General features: G+C 36.9%; 2 protein-coding genes and 1 pseudogene across 2 annotated transcripts; all 3 read right to left on the bottom strand.

Moving 5' to 3' along the window:
• Nucleotides 1–145: 145 nt before the first annotated feature.
• LOC121401318 (gamma-crystallin-4-like) lies at nucleotides 146–425 on the bottom strand. Its single transcript, XM_041585705.1, has one exon. The coding sequence runs from the start codon at nucleotides 411–413 to the stop codon at nucleotides 156–158; it is 258 nt and encodes an 85-aa protein (XP_041441639.1). The 5' UTR covers nucleotides 414–425; the 3' UTR covers nucleotides 146–155.
• A 10,128-nt stretch (nucleotides 426–10,553) lies between these two features.
• On the bottom strand, nucleotides 10,554–12,117 carry LOC121401310 (gamma-crystallin-1-like). Its single transcript, XM_041585698.1, has 3 exons — nucleotides 12,109–12,117; nucleotides 11,361–11,603; nucleotides 10,554–10,829 (listed from the first exon to the last, which is right to left on the bottom strand). The coding sequence occupies exons 1-3, from the start codon at nucleotides 12,115–12,117 to the stop codon at nucleotides 10,554–10,556; spliced, it is 528 nt and encodes a 175-aa protein (XP_041441632.1).
• Nucleotides 12,118–13,890: 1,773 nt separating this feature from the next.
• On the bottom strand, nucleotides 13,891–15,797 carry LOC108720126 (annotated as a pseudogene).
• Nucleotides 15,798–19,257: the final 3,460 nt, after the last annotated feature.

Raw genomic sequence — 19,257 nt, 5'->3', positions numbered from 1 at the left:
CAAATAAACACAGAGTTGTTCATTAAGCCATAAATATAGGATTTGACCTAAAGCTGTACTACAGATATAAATAAGTACTACACAGAGAAGTAATTTTAAACATCTGTTTTTATTGAATTATCAATATAACTGTATTGGTAGATTTTTGACTGGATTTAAAATTTGTGATGAACTCTTCTGAATGAGCCAATTCTGGCGCTTGAGGCTCCCCAGTCATTATATCTCCTGTATTCTCCAGATCTCAGGTAATACTGGCGTCCCCTATAGTTGGGTTCCTCATAGAACATCCAGTGGCCATCAGACACATTGCAGGAGTGAATGTCCTGGAAACGGAATCGATCATAAGTATTGGGGCAGTCATCAAAGAACTCCATCATCTGCCCTTGGAAGTCTCCTCTTTCATAGATTCTCATTTTGTATTGGCCATGGTGCTTAGAAAAAAAGATTGAAAACAAAATAATAAAAAGACCTTTTCATTTAAAGGCAAAACTTTTTCAGATGGCCTGGTGACCTTGTTTTAAAATAATAGTTCTGCAGTTATAAAAATCATTTTATGTTGTATTTGTATCTTTTAACATAAAGGTAAAATCTGGTTCTATACCACTACCAATGGTGCACAAATGTTTGTACACAAGACATCAGACGGCTAAGTTCCCTGTGCAATGGACACAAAGCTGTTTCTGCATTAAAATGTACTTGTACCTGAACATAGTCCTTTTGTAGAAACACCAGTGTGCCCATCCAGCCTACTTTAATGAATTGTGTACAAGTGAGAGTATTGATGCAAGTAGACACTAAAACCCTAATGCTATTATTAACACCTCATGCATTTTTGTGCCGAAAGTCATGACATGCCCCCTGAAAATGTTGCTAGTGGCTGCAATGACATTAAACATTCTGAGAATCTTTACAAACACTTACATTGGAAAAAAAGCGACAAGACCTGATGGAGTCATTGAAGCCCATCCATCTCTGGAAGTCTGGGTATTCTCCTTGCCAGAGATAATACTGGTGTCCCCTGTAACTGGGGTGCTCATAGAGGATCCAGTTTCCACCCTCTACCCTGATGGAGTTGCAGCGATTGAAGTATGAAGACAGGTCAGAACAATCTGAGCCACACTCATAGTGGCGGCCTTGAAAGTTCCTTTCCTCGTAAAAGAAGATCTGAAAGAAAATATTAAATGAATAATTATTTTTTCAAAAATCTGCTCTAATTGATACAGTACTTATAAGTTTTTTGCTTTTAAAGAAATGCCAGTTTTATTGTTGGCAATTAGAAAAAAATAGAATTCCTACTACACACTTGTTGTTAGAGAGAACAGGCACAGATACAGTTCTGGGTGCACAATGGAGTTTTTATACTTTTCCAGAGAAAAGTTGCCATGTAGAATTGCTGCAAATTGTTTCATTTTTTAGTGAATGCTAATCATTTGTATTGCTATTAGATGGTTACAATACACTTATTGTAATGTAAGCATGGACTTATTACAAATTGTAGTCTAAACATAAATTTGAAACGTCTACATTTTTTCACCAATTATATTGTGTCTGTAAGCATTAATAACAAATATAGAAGTAAACAAGTGACTCCTAAAGTGTCTAAACTTGATTGTAATTAAAAACCATTAGAATAGTTAATGATATTGGCTTACCTTTCCCATTTTGATTGAATGGAAGTTTCAGTGCAATGGAAGGGAGAGAAGTGGCAGCCTTTATATATGTCCTGTATTGCTGCTGTCTGCATAAGCTGAGCTGAGTGCTTTTGTTCTGTCTAGTAAGGTAAATGTAAAGATCTTTTGTCTGGCATTGTGTATTATCTTGTGCTGTGACAGTTATTTCTCAGTGTTTTCTGGCACATGTTTTCCATAGCTTTACCAAAAGAGCTACCAAGCATTCCTATATAGTTTCAGAATGCTGACAGTATAGAAAATGTTCCATACTTAGTCCATTAATAGTCCAGTGTTTTCTAAGTTACCAGGGAATCCATAATTAGGAAGCATTTGATCATTGGGAACCTGCTTGGTCATACACATAGAGTAGGAATTAAGGGTAGTCTTCCAACACACTGTAAAATGCATTTGGGTTTCTCTTCCTTAAGCGTTTCCTTTTATACCTTAAGTAAAGTAGAAATTAGTTGATAGAAGTAACACCAGTGAACATTTAAGTATGAGCTAGAATGGCATTGGATAAATTATCCCCTCAACTGCACATGTAAATTGGAGGGAACCACATGTTGGCTGTAATACCATTGATGGCTTTTTTTTTAACTGATTATTAAAATGGCGAGCATTTTAAACAGCTGCTTGTTATTGATGAGAACAACTTCTTGCCAAGTTTCTCCATGAAAATCATCCATAGACTTTGCATTTCGGAAAATTTTTACCATTTCTAGAATTCACCCATCACTATTGCTCATCATTATATCTATCTATCTATCTATCTATCTATCTATCTATCAAGGCTTGAGCACACACTTGTACCTGGGTGCAAAACAGGAAGACTTGTATAGTAATGGAATGTTGATGCACACCGGGATTTTTCTATAAAATTTGCTTTCTTTATTTGATCGACGTTTCGGTCCGCGTCTGGGACCTTTATCAAGACACATTTTAGTACAATTGAACACATTATATAGAGACTCACCCACCAGTGACCCATCACCAGACCACACCCATTTTATATTCCTTTTGCGGGCGTGACCTGTGAATCAAACATACATTGTTTCAATATATAGCTTTAAAATCTGCTACAATTTATATAGTGATACATAGTAATCTGCATAGTACAACCGTTATAGTGTATAAATATTTAAATACATAAATATATAAATGTTTAAAATTAAAGCATAAAAACAATGTCAATGTCGAAGATTTTCTTAAAAACGGCATACTTAACTTTTACAGTACTGAAAATGATCTTAGGTTGTCTATATTTCTAAAAAAGGTACGAAGGAACAATATTCATTTAGACCGCGGGGAGCTATAGTATCAAGTGTTCTAATCCAATAGACTTCTTTTTGTAACAGTAAACGATCCCAGTCACCTCCCCTATTGGGTTCTGGGACTAAATCTATGCCCATAAATTTTAGGGTTGGGAGTCTATGTCCTTCTCTTAAAAAATGCTGTGGAAGGGGCTGATCTGCTTCTCCTGTTTCAAATGCTTTTTTAATGGACGATCTATGATTTCCCATTCTTGTGCGTAGTGTGTTTTGAGTTTTACCCACGTACGTTAGACCGCACGGGCATATTATAATATAAATTACATGGGTAGATGTACAAGTTATACGATGTCTGATATTAATTATTCTTCCCGAATGGGGATGTTTAAATGTGTCTCCAGGCATCATAGATCTACACGTGGTACAACCTGCACATTTATAACACCCTTTTTTTAATTTACTTAAAATGTCTCTTTTCTGTTCATAACAGTGAACAGGGTCAGTCTGCATCAGTAAATCTCTCAGATTTGGCCCCCGTTTGTAACCCCACATAGGCTTTTGTGTCAATGTTTTAGATAGCTTTTTATCACTTTGTAAAATTGGCCATTGACTATCAACAATGTCCTTAACTCTTGGTGATCCTGTGGTATATTTCGATGTTACAATAAAGCGATTTTGTTTATTAGGGGCAGTTTTTGTTTTTGTATCCTCTCGCTGTGACATATGTATACGTGCCTTTTTTAATGACGTGTTTAGTACGTGCGGTTTGTACCCTCTCTGTACAAAACGGTTGAATGTTTCCTGTATTTGCTTTTCACAAGTGTCGCTTTCTGAGTTATTGCGTATAGTACGCAAGAACTGTGAAAAAGGCACTGCTTTTTTTGAGCTTGGTGGGTGAAAACTTGTAGAATAAAGTAAAGTGTTTTGATCTGTAGTTTTTCTGTATAGTTTGTAACCCAACCTGTTGGTTTGTCATAAATTTCGACATCCAGAAACTGGATCTTTTGCTCATCATGTGTTAATGTGAATTTGACTGTGGAATTCAAGTTGTTAAGACTTTCTACCATATTTATCAAATCCGTCTTTTCACCTCGCCAAATGATCAACACATCATCGATGTACCGCAGGTATAGATAGAGGGAGTCTTTAAAGGCGGGTATAATATTTTTTTGCTCATATTGGGCCATAAAACAATTTGCATATGCGGGCGCCATTGGAGCTCCCATTGACGTACCCTCCCTTTGCACATAGAATTGTTTTTCAAAACGAAAGTAATTACATTTCAATGTTATTTCCAAAAGTTGACAGATGAATTCTATAGGGGGACCGTCATAATTGGCTGAATTTTGTAATGCCCACCTCACTGAATCAATCCCTTCCTGGTGGGGAATGATGGTATACAGGCTACACACATCTATACTTGCCAATATAATGGGTCCCTCTGGTAGAACCAAGTCAGTCAAAATTTGTAGCAAATGCTGTGTATCTTTTAAATAAAAGGGCAATGATTGCACTGTGTTTTGTAAATAGTAATCCAAATATAATCCAATTGGATGTAGCAAACCCCCCCTAGAGGAGACAATTGGTCTACCTGGGGGGTTGCTGACACTCTTATGGATTTTGGGCAAACAGTATAATACAGGGCAAATGGGAAACTCCTGTGTAAGATATTGTTTTTCCCCTTTTGTGATCCAACCACTTTAAACCGCTCTCTTTAATATATTTTCAATTTCAAGTTTATATTTAACCACTGGATCCCCTCTTAGCTTTGTATACACTGTTTCATTGTTTAACTGTTTAAACACTTCATTTTGATAATCAACATAGTCCATCACAACAATCCCTCCCCCCTTATCGGGCGGTCTAATTATAATGGTATCATCATTATTTAATGACCGTATAGATTGTCTCTCTTCGTTTGTTAGATTGGGATGTGCTTTAAATGCCGAATCCGGTAATGTACTTATTTCATGATTTACAGTTTGTAGAAAAACTTTAATATTGGTGTTGTTCGATACAAGGGTAGAAGGCTCAGAGTTATCATTGGCTTCTTTTGTCCATGTAGCAGATTTTAAAGCTATATATTGAAACAATGTATGTTTGATTCACAGGTCACGCCCGCAAAAGGAATATAACATGATAACTGAATAACAAGGGCACACATGGGTTAATACATGTAATTGGAAAATGGGTGTGGTCTGGTGATGGGTCACTGGTGGGTGAGTCTCTATATAATGTGTTCAATTGTACTAAAATATATCTTGATAAAGGTCCCAGACGCGGACTGAAACGTCGATCAAATAAAGAAAGCAAATTTTAAAGAAAAATCCCGGTGTGCATCAGCATTCCATTACTATATATATAGATATATATATATATATATATATATATATATATATAATATATATATATATATATATATATATAGGGCCTATTATCTAGATTGCTTGGGTTTTCTGTATACCGTATATACCCGAGAATAAGCCGAGTTTTTCAGCATCCAAAATGTGCTGAAAAAGTCTACCTCGGCTTATACTCGGGTCAGCGGGCAGTAGCTAAGATTGCAGTCACTTTTAATCATTCCTATACCAACAGTTCACTTGGGGAGAGACTGCAATATCCCACAATGCCCTCTGTTGGTTATATGAAAGAATAACAGTGCGCCCTCTGTTGGTTATATGAAAGAATAACAGTGACTGCAAAATCACACAGCGCCATCTGTTGGTTCAAATATAGTATTCAGAGCAAGCTCACCGAATTTCTTTGTTGGCTTCTTCCACAGGTATTCTGTGTGTAATACCCAATAGTTCAATGCATTCAGTAGTTGTGGAACAAATCCAGGAGTTGTGGAACAGCGCCATCTGTTGGTTGTATGAAAGAATAACAGTGCGCCCTCTGTTGGTTATATGAAAGATTAACAGTGACTGCAATATCACACAGCGCCCTCTGTTGGTTATATGAAAGAATAACAGTGACTGCAATATCACACAGCGCCATCTGTTGGTTATATGAAAGATTAACAGTGACTGCAATATCACACAGCACCCTCTGTTGGTTATATATAGGAATAACAGTGACTCCAATATCCCATAGCGCCCTCTGTTGGTTATACGAAAGATTAACAGTGATGGCAATATCACACAGCACCCTCTGCACATGGTAGTGGGACAGTGGGAGAATGCACACAGTAATCCGTTTGGCAATTCTCTCTCACCATCAACTTTGCAAAGAAGTCCGGTTGATCGCTGGGGGGTAGCTTTGGCAGAATGTGCGCTGCTGTGAGACAGGGCTGTAGTTGTGTCTAGGCTTATACTAGAGTCAATAAGTTTTCCCAGTTTTCATAGGTAAAATTAGGTACCTTGGCTTATACTCGGGTCGGCTTATACTCGAGTATATATGGTAACTGATCTTTCCATAATTCTTCATACCTTAAGTCTACTAGAAAATCATGTAAACATTAAATAAACCCAATAAGCTGGTCTGGCTTTCAGTAAGGATAAAGTACAAGGTACTGTTTTATTATTACAGAGAAAAAGGAAATAATTTTTTAAAATCTGGATTGTTTGGATAAAATGGAGGCTATGGGAGATAGCCTTTCTGTAATTTGGAGCTTTCTGGATAATGGGTTTCAGGATAATTGATCCCATACCTGTACTGAATTCTATTTGTCTCTGTAATATGGGTGCCCCCTAGGAATAGTGTATAATTTGTAACTAAATACTTGGAATGATTTTGACTGTTTTCACTAAACATCTGCTTAATGGGCATCATTGAATGTAAATTTCACTGCAGTGTATTCACTTTTATCCACATGTATGGTTTATATTGTCTATATATAACATGCTATTAAACTGGTTAGTTCTTATGAGTCAGACATAGCTATTTAACATCAGAGGCCACCTGTCTATATGTTTTCAGTGATGCATACATTTTATTTATATTATACATGTATTTTTGTATTTGCACGTTATATATCAGTACATATTTGGGAATCAGCTGCTGTCACACACCTTTTAGTTTGGATATTTAGTTTATTAATGAAGGTTTGAGTGCTCTATATGTACGGCTCTTGTTGTTCCTCCTCCATATTGTTTCATTCAGTGTTTCTCTGTGCTTCTCATCATAATTCACTAACAGGATAAATATAATGAATATGTATTTAAAACTTAAATAGTTACTAAAAATATGTGAGCTCAATCATATGTATCCTAAAATCTATTAATATTTTTAAAGACTGGGAAAGAGAGCGGCTATCCTAAAAATTTTAGTACTCTTTACATAGTAAATACCATCGTAAATAACTTTTTAAGTCTATATAACCTACCTAACTATCTTACATAACCTTGTATAACCTTAATTTCTTAAAAAGCCATCCAACCCTTCTTAAAGCTATCTAATGTATCAGCCAATATGACTGATTTAGGGAGAGAATTTCACATCTTCACTGCTCTCACTGTAAAAGATTCTTTCTGAATATTTAGATGGAAACGTCTTTCTTCTAATTGGAATGGGTGCCAGGTCCGGACTGAGAATTAAAATAGGCCCTGGCATTTCAGGTACACAGAGGCGCAATCAGCCCACACAGAGCCCAAACAGCTCTTACCAGCCCAATAAATACTGACTTTCTATGGCACCTTATAGCAGCCCCTCTGGCATTTGCTAGAATCCGCAGATTGCCAGTCCAGGCCTGATGGGTGCCCTCTTGTCATCTGGAAGGACGTACTGGGAAACAAAGCAAAGCTTATTGCAGGATCCTAATGGTAATTTTAAGAAATGTGTTCATACAAAAAAGAACAAAACAATATATGTATATATATGGCAAGAGAATATCTTTTATTATAAAGTACAGGTCCAGGGGGGCACCCATGGTAACACGTATTTCCAGGACATCCTCATCCCATCCCATACTAGTTTATTTAACCATGTCTTTCAAGGAGGCTTCTTCAAGGAGATGTTCAAAGCGACTATCATCACATATTCCCATTAATACATTTGGACCAAGCAGGCTTTACAAAAGGCAGACAAGGTCCAGATAACAGAAGGAAAATGCTATCGCTCATAAAGATCACCAAAAGGAGGAAGGTTCCTACGGTCCTGTTTAGCCTTGACGCAGAAAAGCCATTAGATAGAGAGCATAGAGTGCATAGGTATTAAAGGACGGGCAAATGGCATGCAATGCTGTATCTTAAGTGCCTTAAAATGTTACATGCATGTTACATACCATTATTCATTTATTGATAATATGCAATTACATTATTTTATACTTTATTTTGTTTTTCTATTTGTTTGATTTATTTATTTAATGATTCAAATGTAACAGAGACCATGCACTGTATGCAGAATTTTATAGCTGAATAACATTCACCAGCTAAGCAGTATTATGTATGATAATCAGTATTAGCCATGTGTGTATTAGACACACTCAGAGACAGTTTATCAATATTCTAAAAGTTTTAATTATACTTGTTGACTTTATGTATATATGTAATGTGGATATGTTACACATATACCCACTGTTGTGTCTAATAAAAAAATCATGTATTTTTGCAGGCTCTGGAAACTCAAAATAAGGCAAAACCAAACAAACTAGAACAATACTTTTACAGGATCTTTAATATCCAATATAGTGTATAGAAACCAGCAAAGTGGAATGGTAATTATGCATACTGAACTGTGCTAGGTATAAGAAGTACAATAAAGCTATTAGACAGCATGCTAAAGCAAAAGCAAGTTAATCAGTCAATAGCACAAATAATTAACCAGAGACAAGGCAGTAATTAACCGTTATGAAATAGCTGATCAATTTGCAGACTACTGCTCTACCTGTATAATTTCCACTTGGACAAATCAACCCCACAACCCACCAATGGGTGCATCTGAAAATGATGTAAGTGGGCTTGGAGAACTGCTCCTTTTTGAGGATGGCAGCTGTGGTATGAAAATGGCAAGCCTGCTTTATGTATACTCCTGTAAGGTAGCAGTTTGTTTCAATTAACCTATTCTATGCAGCATTGGATACTAATAAGTTTAGCTGTAAAGGTTTACATCTCCGTTAAAACCTTCTTCAGCAGTTTTTATTGTAGTTTTGCATACTTGTCTGCAGTTAAAATAATAGAAATATTTCTATAAATATGAATAGATTTAAAAAAAAATAGTAAAGCACCAATGTCCATAGTAAATGTAGCTTCCCACTGGCAACATTTAGCATGCACAGTGTGAACATTATATACAAAGACTTTGACAGCAACAATGGCTGCTCCAATTAGGATAGGGCTCCATGCTGGTCATTTTTTTGCATCCGCACTGCAAATACAGTATATCCTCTGTGGAAACCCATGGAAACTGAGATCTACATAGAGACTAACAAAGTCTTTCCCAGAAACAATGTATTTGCACATGCAAATATCACAAGACAATTTCGCTCATGTGTAGTACAAATTTTACATTTTCAGCACAGTCAAGTGAGCATACATGCCAAACCTCTTAACCAATATCATTTTATAATGCTCAATGCGTATCTCGCAAATGGCAGCAGTTCATTTAATTACATTCAGTATCAATATTAAAGATGAGCTACAACTCCCATCTTAGAGACCTGGCTCCTACTCGGCATCTAAGTATATCAAATATATCAATCACACCAAATTAATAATACTGTATATTCTGTAAGGTTCCGAGTATCTCAGCATTGTAATTGACTATGTGCAACTAAAACATAAAATATATTGGGGGTATTATATTTTCTGCTAAAACACAGAACAGCAATGATTGCCATTTAAAATGATATTAAATAGTTAATGTTATCAATACATTAACAATTCCCTTAAGAAGTAAATATAGAAGTACCAAGAACCACCATATGTGACTTAATACAAAATTAAAGAAGTTAATAGGAAAAAAGAGAAAGGCATTTAAAAACTACAATTCTGTGGGGACAGAAATTGAATTTAATGAATATACACACTCTAATAAATGTTGTAAAGCAGCAGTTAGGAAGGCAAAGATAAAAATGAGGAGCGCATAGCAGCAGAGGCTATGATTCAATTTGAACTGGAACGAAGAAAAATTCACTGGCACTCAAGTAGTACTTGCAGGGTGAAACCCTTGCTTTAAATTTATTCAATGCGGCATGCAACGTTTCGGGGACAACCCCTTTATCAAGCATGCTTGATAAAGGGGTTGTCCCTGAAACGTTGCATGCCGCATTGAATAAATTTAAAGCAAGGGTTTCACCCTGCAAGTACTACTTGAGTGCCAGTGAATTTTTCTTCGTTTGGAATTCTGAGGGGGTGGCCGATCCCCTATTTCGCTGGGCACCAGGTACTCTAATTTCAGGAGGGCCAGGGTGTGCGCTTGTAATTTGGAGAAGCTATATCAATTTAAACTGGAAGCCAGGTCTGTGTTAATGACTTTACCCCAATAAGGTATGTTTGGAAATGCTTGTAACTGGACAATGCCATACAAATAAACACAGAGTTGTTCATTAAGCCATAAATATAGGATTTGACCTAATGCTGTACTACAGATATAAATAAGTACTACACAGAGAAGTAACTTTAAAAGTCTGTTTTATTGAATCATCAATTTAACTGTATCAGTAGATTTTTGACTGGATTTAAAATTTGTGATGAACTCTTCTGAATGAGCCAATTCTGGCGCTTGAGGCTCCCCAGTCATTAAATCTCCTGTATTCTCCAGATCTCAGGTAGTACTGGCGCCCCCTATAGTTCTGTTCCTCATAGAACATCCAGTGGCCATCAAACACATTGCAGGAGTGAATGTCATGGAAACGGAATCGATCATAAGTATTAGGGCAGTCATCAAAGAACTCCATCATCTGCCCTTGGAAGTCTCCTCTTTCATAGATTCTCATTTTGTACTGGCCATGGTGCTTAAAAAATAAGATTGAAAACAAAATAATAAAAAGACCTTTTCATTTAAATGCAATACTTTCTCCGATTTTTTTAAGATGGCCTTGTGGCCTTGTTTTAAAAGAATCGTTGTGCACTTTTAAAAATCATTTTATGTTGTATTTGTATCTTTTAACATAAAGGTAAAATCTGGTTCTATACCACTACCAATGGTGCACAAATGTTTGTACACAAGACATCAGACGGCTAACTCTGTACAATGGACTCAAAGCTGTTTCTGTATTGACACCACTCCTAAAAGGCACTTGCACCCAAACATATTCCTTTTGTAGGAGCACCAGTGCCCCCACCCAGCCTACTCTAATGAATTGTGTACAACTCCAGGTATTGATGCAAGGAGACCCCGAAACCCTAATGCTATTATTAACACCTCATGCTTTGTTGTGCTGAAAGTCATGCCATGTCCCCCTGAAAATGTTGCTAGTGGCTGCAATGACATTGAACATTCTGACAAAAAAAATTGCATTGTGAGAATCTTTACAAACACTTACATTGGAAAGAAAGCGACAAGACCTAATTGAGTCATTGAAGCCCATCCATCTCTGAAAGTCTGGGTATTCTCCTTGCCAGAGGTAATACTGGTGTCCCCTGTAACTGGGGTGCTCATAGAGGATCCAGTTTCCACCCTCTACCCTGATGGAGTTGCAGCGATTGAAGTATGAGGACAGGTCAGAACAGTCTGAGCCGCACTCATAGTGGCGGCCTTGGAAGTTCCTTTCCTCGTAGAAGAAGATCTGAAAGAAAATTTTAAATGAATAATTTTTTTTTTTTTTTAGAATTATTTTTTTCTAAAAAATGCTCTAATTGATACAGTAGTTATATGTTTTTTGCTTTTAAAGAAATGCCAGTTTTATTGTAGGCAATTTGAAAAAAATTGAAGTCCTACTACACACATGTTAGAGAGAACAGGCACAGATACAGTTCTGGGTGCACAATGGAGTTTTTATACTTTTCCAGAGAAAAGCTGCCATGTAGAATTGCTTCAAATTGTTTAAATTTTTTAGTGAATGTTAATCATTTGTATTGCGATTATTTGGTTCCAATACACTTATTGTAATGTAAGCATGGGCTTATTACAAATCATAATGAATCATAAATTCAAAATGTCTACATTTTTTCACCAATTATATTGTGTCTGTAAACATTAATAACAAATATAAATGTAACCAAGTGACTCCTAAAGTGTCTAAACTTGATTTTAATTAAAAACCATTAGAATAGTTAATGATTTTGGCTTACCTTTCCCATTTTGATTGAATGGAAGTTTCAGTGCAATGGAAGGGAGAGAAGTGGCAGCCTTTATATATGTCCTGTATTGCTGCTGTCTGCATAAGCTGAGCTGAGTGCTTTTGTTCTGTCTAGTAAGGTAAATGTAAAGATCTTTTGTCTGGCATTGTGTATGATCTTGTGCTGTGACAGTTATTTCTAAGTGTTTTCTGGCACATATTTTCCATAGCTTTACCAAAAGAGCTACCTAGCATTCCTATTATAGTTTCAGAAAGCTGACAGTATAGAAAATGTTCCATACTTAGTCCATTAATAATCCAGTGTTTTCTAAGTTACCAGGGAATCCATAATTAGGAAGCATTTGATCATTGGGAACCCGCTTGGTAATACATATAGAGGCCGATTTACTAACGGGTGCTGGCATAAATTTGGTAGCGAAGTTGACCTACTCTAGCGCTACTTCGCATCCTAACACCAGGCGAAGTTGCGCTCTGGTGAAGGGACGTAACTATGCTAATTCACTAACTTGCGGATTTTACTGAACGTTACCTCTTGCGCCAGACTTGACTTCACCAGCTCAGACCAGGTAAAGTACAAAAGAGTAGATAGGAGGATTTTCAAAAATAGTTTACATTTTTTCCAAGTCCCAAAAAATGCTGGTGTCTTTTAAATTATTCAGGGTGATAGGCTGAAAAAGATCTAAATTTTTTTTGGGGTACCCTCCTTCCCCCCCTACATTTCCTAACATATGGCACCTAAACTATACAGTGGGCACATGTGTAGGGCAATATAAGACCTCTATTTTATTTAATGAATGTTTTTCAGGCTTGTGTAGTGTAATGTAGTTTATGCTTCATATTATCCATCGCTAGCCTAACTTCGCTTTGCTTGATGAATTAATGCTAGCACAACTTCGCTACCCTTTGCCTCCCTGGGCGCAACTTTGGATTTGGAGTGAATTTGAGTAGCCCTGGCAAAACTATTCCTGGCGAAGTGTGGCGAAGCCTTCGCTAGCGCATTTTTGGTGCTTAGTGAATTTGCCCCATAGAGTAGGAATTAAGGGTAGTCTTCCAACACACTGTAAAATGCATTTGGGTTTCTCTTCCTTAAGTATTTCCTTTTATACCCTAAGTACCCTAAGAAATTAGTTGACAGAAGTAACACCAGTGAGCATTTATGTACGAGCTAAAATAGCAGTGGATAAATTATCCCCTGAACTGCACATGTAAGTTGGAAGGAACCATATTTTGGCTGTAATACCAGTTTTGGCTTGTTTTTTTTTACTGATTATTAAAATGGCGATCATTTTAAACAGTTGCTTATTAGTGATACGAGAAACTTTTTGCCAAGTTTCTCCATGAAAATGATGCCCATCGACTCTATTGGGTGCAAAAAATAGTTGTGCATCAAAAAAATGTTTTGTCGCCCATAGACTTTCCATTTTGGCAAATTTTCACTATTTCGAGAATTTACCCATCACTATTGCTCATCGTGATCTCATTGCTATATCTAAAAGACAGCAACTAATGCTGTGGATGCTTAACATAAGCAGGGCTGGATTTTCCCTTCTTGCCCCCCTAGGCCCAGTTACTGTGCCCCCCCGCGCATTTTCTGGAAGCGAATCTTTATCCAATCATTTATGCAAAATAAAATAACACAGACAATAAAATGGAAATAATTATGTATTAAACCATAAATAACTTTTAAATATAACCAATATGTATATTAGTAAATACAGTAAAAAAAAATAACATGAATTATCTTGAAGTGTAGTCTGAGAAAATCTGAAAAGGATTAACAAAGCCTTTTAGAACGAACTTTCATCTTTGCAAACTTATCAATGAGGTTATCATAAGAAAACTTTCTGACAATCTCAGCTTCAATTGCAAGTAGAGCAAAGCTGTTTAGCCTTTCTTCACTAAGAGAAGATCTCAGGTAGTTTTTCACTCTTTTTAAGCAAGAAAAGGATCTTTCAGCACTGCAGTTTGTTGCAAGTGTGCAAAGAAAATGATACATACACATTTGGGTAAATCACTTCCAGTGAGTTTTCAACAATGGTTTTCAGCAGCTGAGATACAGTGATGTCCAGGGCACCAATACATTTTAAATGAGAGCAGAGATGCAGGCATTCATTAGGCAGTTTGTCATCCAAGTCATTTGGGTACTGACTGCACAGATGATTTGCTTGGGCAAGCAAATCCTCATTGCTAAGCATGCTCATATTTTCAAATAAGCCATAATTACTGTTCAGTGATTTATAAGCCTATGCTCTCCTTCTAAGCTCATGGGACAGTTTATCCAGTATAGGGAGGAAAGTAATAACCCTGAATTTATCTCTTGGGCTTAGTTGTATGTGTCCTTGGGGGCTGACATCAAATGGCAATTTTATCTTTCTTGGTCTTGCAGTAGATGAATCATAATCTTCTAGCCCAGATAATTCCTTAGCATCTCTCTCAAACCTTTCAAATTCATCCCTGGTATCTTGCACAAGTGTGGTGAGACCATCATAAAGCTTTACAACTGTACCAATGTCAATATTCACACACTGTAAGCGTTTGCTTGCAGCATTAAACCGCTCTAAAATGAAGCTCCAAAATACTGTCATGATGGCAGTCTCTAACTTTTGCAAGTTTTTGCTTAGTCCTGCAGCCTCATTTTGAGTTGTTGGTGTTTGAGAAACATCATTGTCTATTGCATCAGGTGCTTCTATGATCTCCTTCCATGATCTTCTCAGACTGAGGCATGAATCACTGCTGACCACCGCGTAGTAGATAAATTCTTAACTACTGTAGCCTTCTGCTGTAAATGAGAGATCAACACCTTGCAGTGGATGCAGAGAAGAAGTTGTATAGTTGTTGCAGAATGGAAAAGAAAGAAACTGCATCCCTGCAACTTTCTGCAGCACTAGTTCCAACAAGGTTTAGCGAGTGTGCAGAGCATGGGATGTATACAGCTAGAGGATTCACCTGTTTAATTCGAGCCTGAAGACCAGAATAGGTACCTGACATGTTGCTAGCATTGTCATATGACTGTCCTCTGCAATCCATTATATTAATATGGTATTCTTTCAGAGTGTCCATGACTGCACTGAACAATTTTTCAGCTTTATGACCCACATTTGGAATGAATTTAATGAACTTTTCTTTGGGGATGCCATCATTGTTAACATAGCGAATAACGAAGGCAAGCTGGTCTGTGTGTGATACATCTGGAGTTGAATCAACACTTATTGAGTAATATTTTGCTTGCTTTGCTTAATTTATGATAACTTCTAGCACACTGGAGGCTATAACATCAATGAATTCATAACATACAGTTTTGGACAAGTATGATGTACTGCCAGAACCAGTGTTTCCATACTTCTTGATGTGCTCAGCCAGAAAGGGGTCATGTTCAGCTATTGCTTCTAGAAGCATCAAGTAATTGCCATTTGTAAGTGACCCAAATTTTTCATCTGTACCTCTGAATGGCAAACCTCACAATGACAATGTTTTCACAGCCGTAACAACTCTTTTTAAGACATTCCTCCAGTATTCTATTTCTTGATTTTGCTTCTCAAGAAAAAGCTGGTCAACTCTGCCGCTAATTTTTGCCCTGTTTTGCATCCGCAAATAACAGTCTTTGTGAAACTTTGACTCTTCATGTTCATTTAGTCGAATGGATGCATTTTTCCAATCATTGAATCCTTCATGTGCTAACATGCCGATGAAGAACAAGGTGACTCAGAAGATTCAACCTCTTCAGGTATAACATCAAGATCTACTCTACTAGCTTTCTCAAAGTACCGTATATACTCGAGTATAAGCCATCCCGAGTATAAGCCGAGGTACCTAATTTTACCTCCAAAAACTGGGAAAGCTTATTGACTCGAGTATAAGCCGAGGGTGAGAAATGCAGCAGCTTCTGGTAAGTTTCAATCAAAAAATAAAGGGTTTCTGCTCCCATTGTTGTGCCGGCGTCTCGTTTTTGGATGCCGGCGACCATTCTTGGATGCCGGCGAATATTCTTGGAGACTATTCTTGGACGCCGGCGACTATTCTTGGATGCCGGCGACTATTCTTGGGCGCCGGCGACTATTCTTAGGCGCCGGGGACCGTTTTTGCGCTTGACCCGAGTATAAGCCAAGGTAGAATTTTTCAGCATATTTTGGGGGCTGAAAAACTCGGCTTATACTCGAGTATATACGGTAGGTCTCCATTTTTCGTGTATGCTCCAGTTCATTACTTTGCTTTCTAGCTTTTTCTTTGGCAAGCTTGCGATATGCAAACCCACTAAGTTTTTTTCTTTTGTCAGCCATGTCACAGGAAAGCTAAAAGAAAATACTCAATCAGTGAATGCAACAGCCTCAGAAAAGTTTCTTACATCACACAAAATTCCCCACGTTGTTTTGTTTTTTTATAGTAACAGCAGATAAGGGTGAAAAAGACACCCATAAAGTTATAGCTATAATTTCTATTATTGGCAATGACCTAGAGAAACCATGCAACATACCCTCCCACACTGCCACACTTCAAATCACATAAACTCGATTCAAACCACACAAACTTGATTCAAACTAATGTTAGTGATGACCTTTATTCCAAATAGAAGAAAAGAGGTTCCTACTAAATATTAGGAAGGGGTTTGTTACAGTGAGAGCTGTGCAGATGCGGAATTGTCTCCCTGAATCAGTTGTACAGGCTGATACATTAGATAAGTATAAGAAGGGGTTGGATGGTGTTTAGCAAGTGAGAGAATACAGGTTGCTGATACATTATATAGGTATAAGAAGGGGTTGGATGGTGTTTAGCAAGTGAGGGGATACAGAACGGTTTATGGAAGATAGATCATTGTACAAGTTGTTCCAGGGACTGGTCCCATTGCATCTTGGAGTCAAGAAGGATTTTTCCCCCCTTTCAGAGGCTTAAAGGGGTAGTAAACCCTGCTGCACTGCACTGATCAACCAAACTTTGTTGCTGGACTACAAATCCCAGAATAATGTAACATATAGTGAAGGTTGAGGCATGCTGGGAGCTGTAGTCCACCAACATCAGGGTTGTATTCTTAAAGCAATATTGCACAATAAAACTTTTCCAAAACTTTTCCCCAAATCTCCATAGCCAGCGGCTGCAGTAAAATGCAAAAAAATCCTCCAATGTGATGCATACATTTTATTTATATTATACATATATTTTTGTATTTGCACGTTATATATCAGTACATATCTGAGAATCAGCTGCTGTCACACACCTTTTAGTTTGGATATTTAGTTTATTAATGAAGGTTTGAGTGCTCTATATGTATGGCTCTTATTCTTCCTCCTCCGTATTGTTTCATTCATTGTTTCTCTGTGCTACCCATCATAATTCACTAACAGGATAAATATAATGAATATGCATTTAAAAGTTAAAAAGCTGCTAAACACATGTGAGCTCAATCATATGTATCCTAAAATCTATTACTATGTTTAAAGACTGGGAAAGAGGACTGCTATTCTAACAATTGTAGTGCTCTTTACATAGTAAATAACATAGTAAGTAAGTCCATCAAGTTCTATATATAACCTGCCTAACTATCTTACATAACCCTGTATTCCTTCATTTGCTAAAAAGCCATCCAACCCTTCTTAAAGCTATCTAATGTATCAGCCAATTTGAATGATTTGGGGAGAGAATTTCACATCTTCACTACTCTCACTGTAAAAGATTCTATCTGAATATTTAGATGGAACCTTCTTTCTTCTAATCGGAATGGGTGCCCTCTTGTCATCTGGAAGGACCTACTGGTAAACAAAGCAAAGCTTATTGCAGGTTCCTAATGGTAATTTTAAGAAATGTATTCATACAAAAAAGAACAAAACAATATATGTATATATATATATGGCAAAAGAATATCCTTTATAAAGTACAAGTCCAGGGGGCACCCATGGTAAATTGTGTTTCCAGGACATCCTCATCCCATATCTTACTAGTTTATTTAACCATGACTTTGAAGGAGGCTGCTTCAAGGAGATGCTCAAATCGACTATAATCACATATTCCCATTAATATATTTGGATCAAGCAGGCTTTACAAAAGGCAGAAAAGGTCCAGATAACAGAAGGAAAATTCTATCGCTCATAAAGATCACCAAAAGGAGGAAGGTTCCTACGGTCCTGTTTAGCCTTGCGCAGAAAAGACATTTGATAGAGAGCATAGAGTGCATAGGTATTAAAGGACGGGCAAATGGCAAGCAATGCTGTATTTTAAGTGCCTTAAAATGTTACATGCATGTTACATACCATTATGAATTTATTGATAATATGCAATGACATTATTTTACACTTTATTTTGTTTTTCCATTTGTTTGATTTATTTGTTTAATGATTCAAATGTAACAGAGACCATGCACTGTATGCAGAATTTTATAGCTGAATAACATTCACCAGCTAAGCAGTATTATGTATGATAATCAGTATTAGACATGTGTGTATTAGACACACTCAGAGACATTTTATCAATATTCTAAAAGTTTTAATTATACTTATTGACTTTATGTATTTATATAATGTGGATGTAGTACACATATATCCACTGTTGTGTCTAACAAAAGAATCATGTATTTTTTGCAGCCTCTGGAAATTCAAAACAAGGCACAACCAAACAAACTAGAACGATACTTTTACAGGATCTTCAATATCCAATATAGTGTATAGAAACCAGCAAAGTAGAATGGTAATTATTCATACTGAACTGTGCTAGGTATACAAAGTATAACAAAGCTATTAGACAACATGCTAAAGCAAAAGCAAGTTAATCAGTCAATAGCACAAATAATTAACCAGAGACAAGGCAGTAAATAACCCTTAAGAAATAGCCGAGAAATTTGCAGACTACTTTTCTACCTGTATAATTTCCACTTGGACAAATCAACCCCACAGCCCACCAATAAAGCTATACAACTATTCTTAGCAGCAGCAAATATGCCACAAATTCAACCATACCAGCTCAGTCAACTAAGTAGACTCATCTCCCAGACAAAGTAAAAGTGGCTTTAAAGTCAACCCCACAAGGGAAGGCACCAAGCACTATGGTCACACACTTTAGCTGCAATTCCTGCAAAAATGATGACTGCCTGTGAAACAGGAGTGTACATCCATCCGAATAAGCATGTGCGTCTGTTACAAATATTATATTACAAATA

Source organism: Xenopus laevis, chromosome 1L, assembly GCF_017654675.1.
Source record: "Xenopus laevis strain J_2021 chromosome 1L, Xenopus_laevis_v10.1, whole genome shotgun sequence".
Classification (NCBI taxonomy): domain Eukaryota; kingdom Metazoa; phylum Chordata; class Amphibia; order Anura; family Pipidae; genus Xenopus; species Xenopus laevis.
Note: the sequence above shows the minus strand (reverse complement) of the source record. Positions and strands in the feature narration are given on the sequence as shown.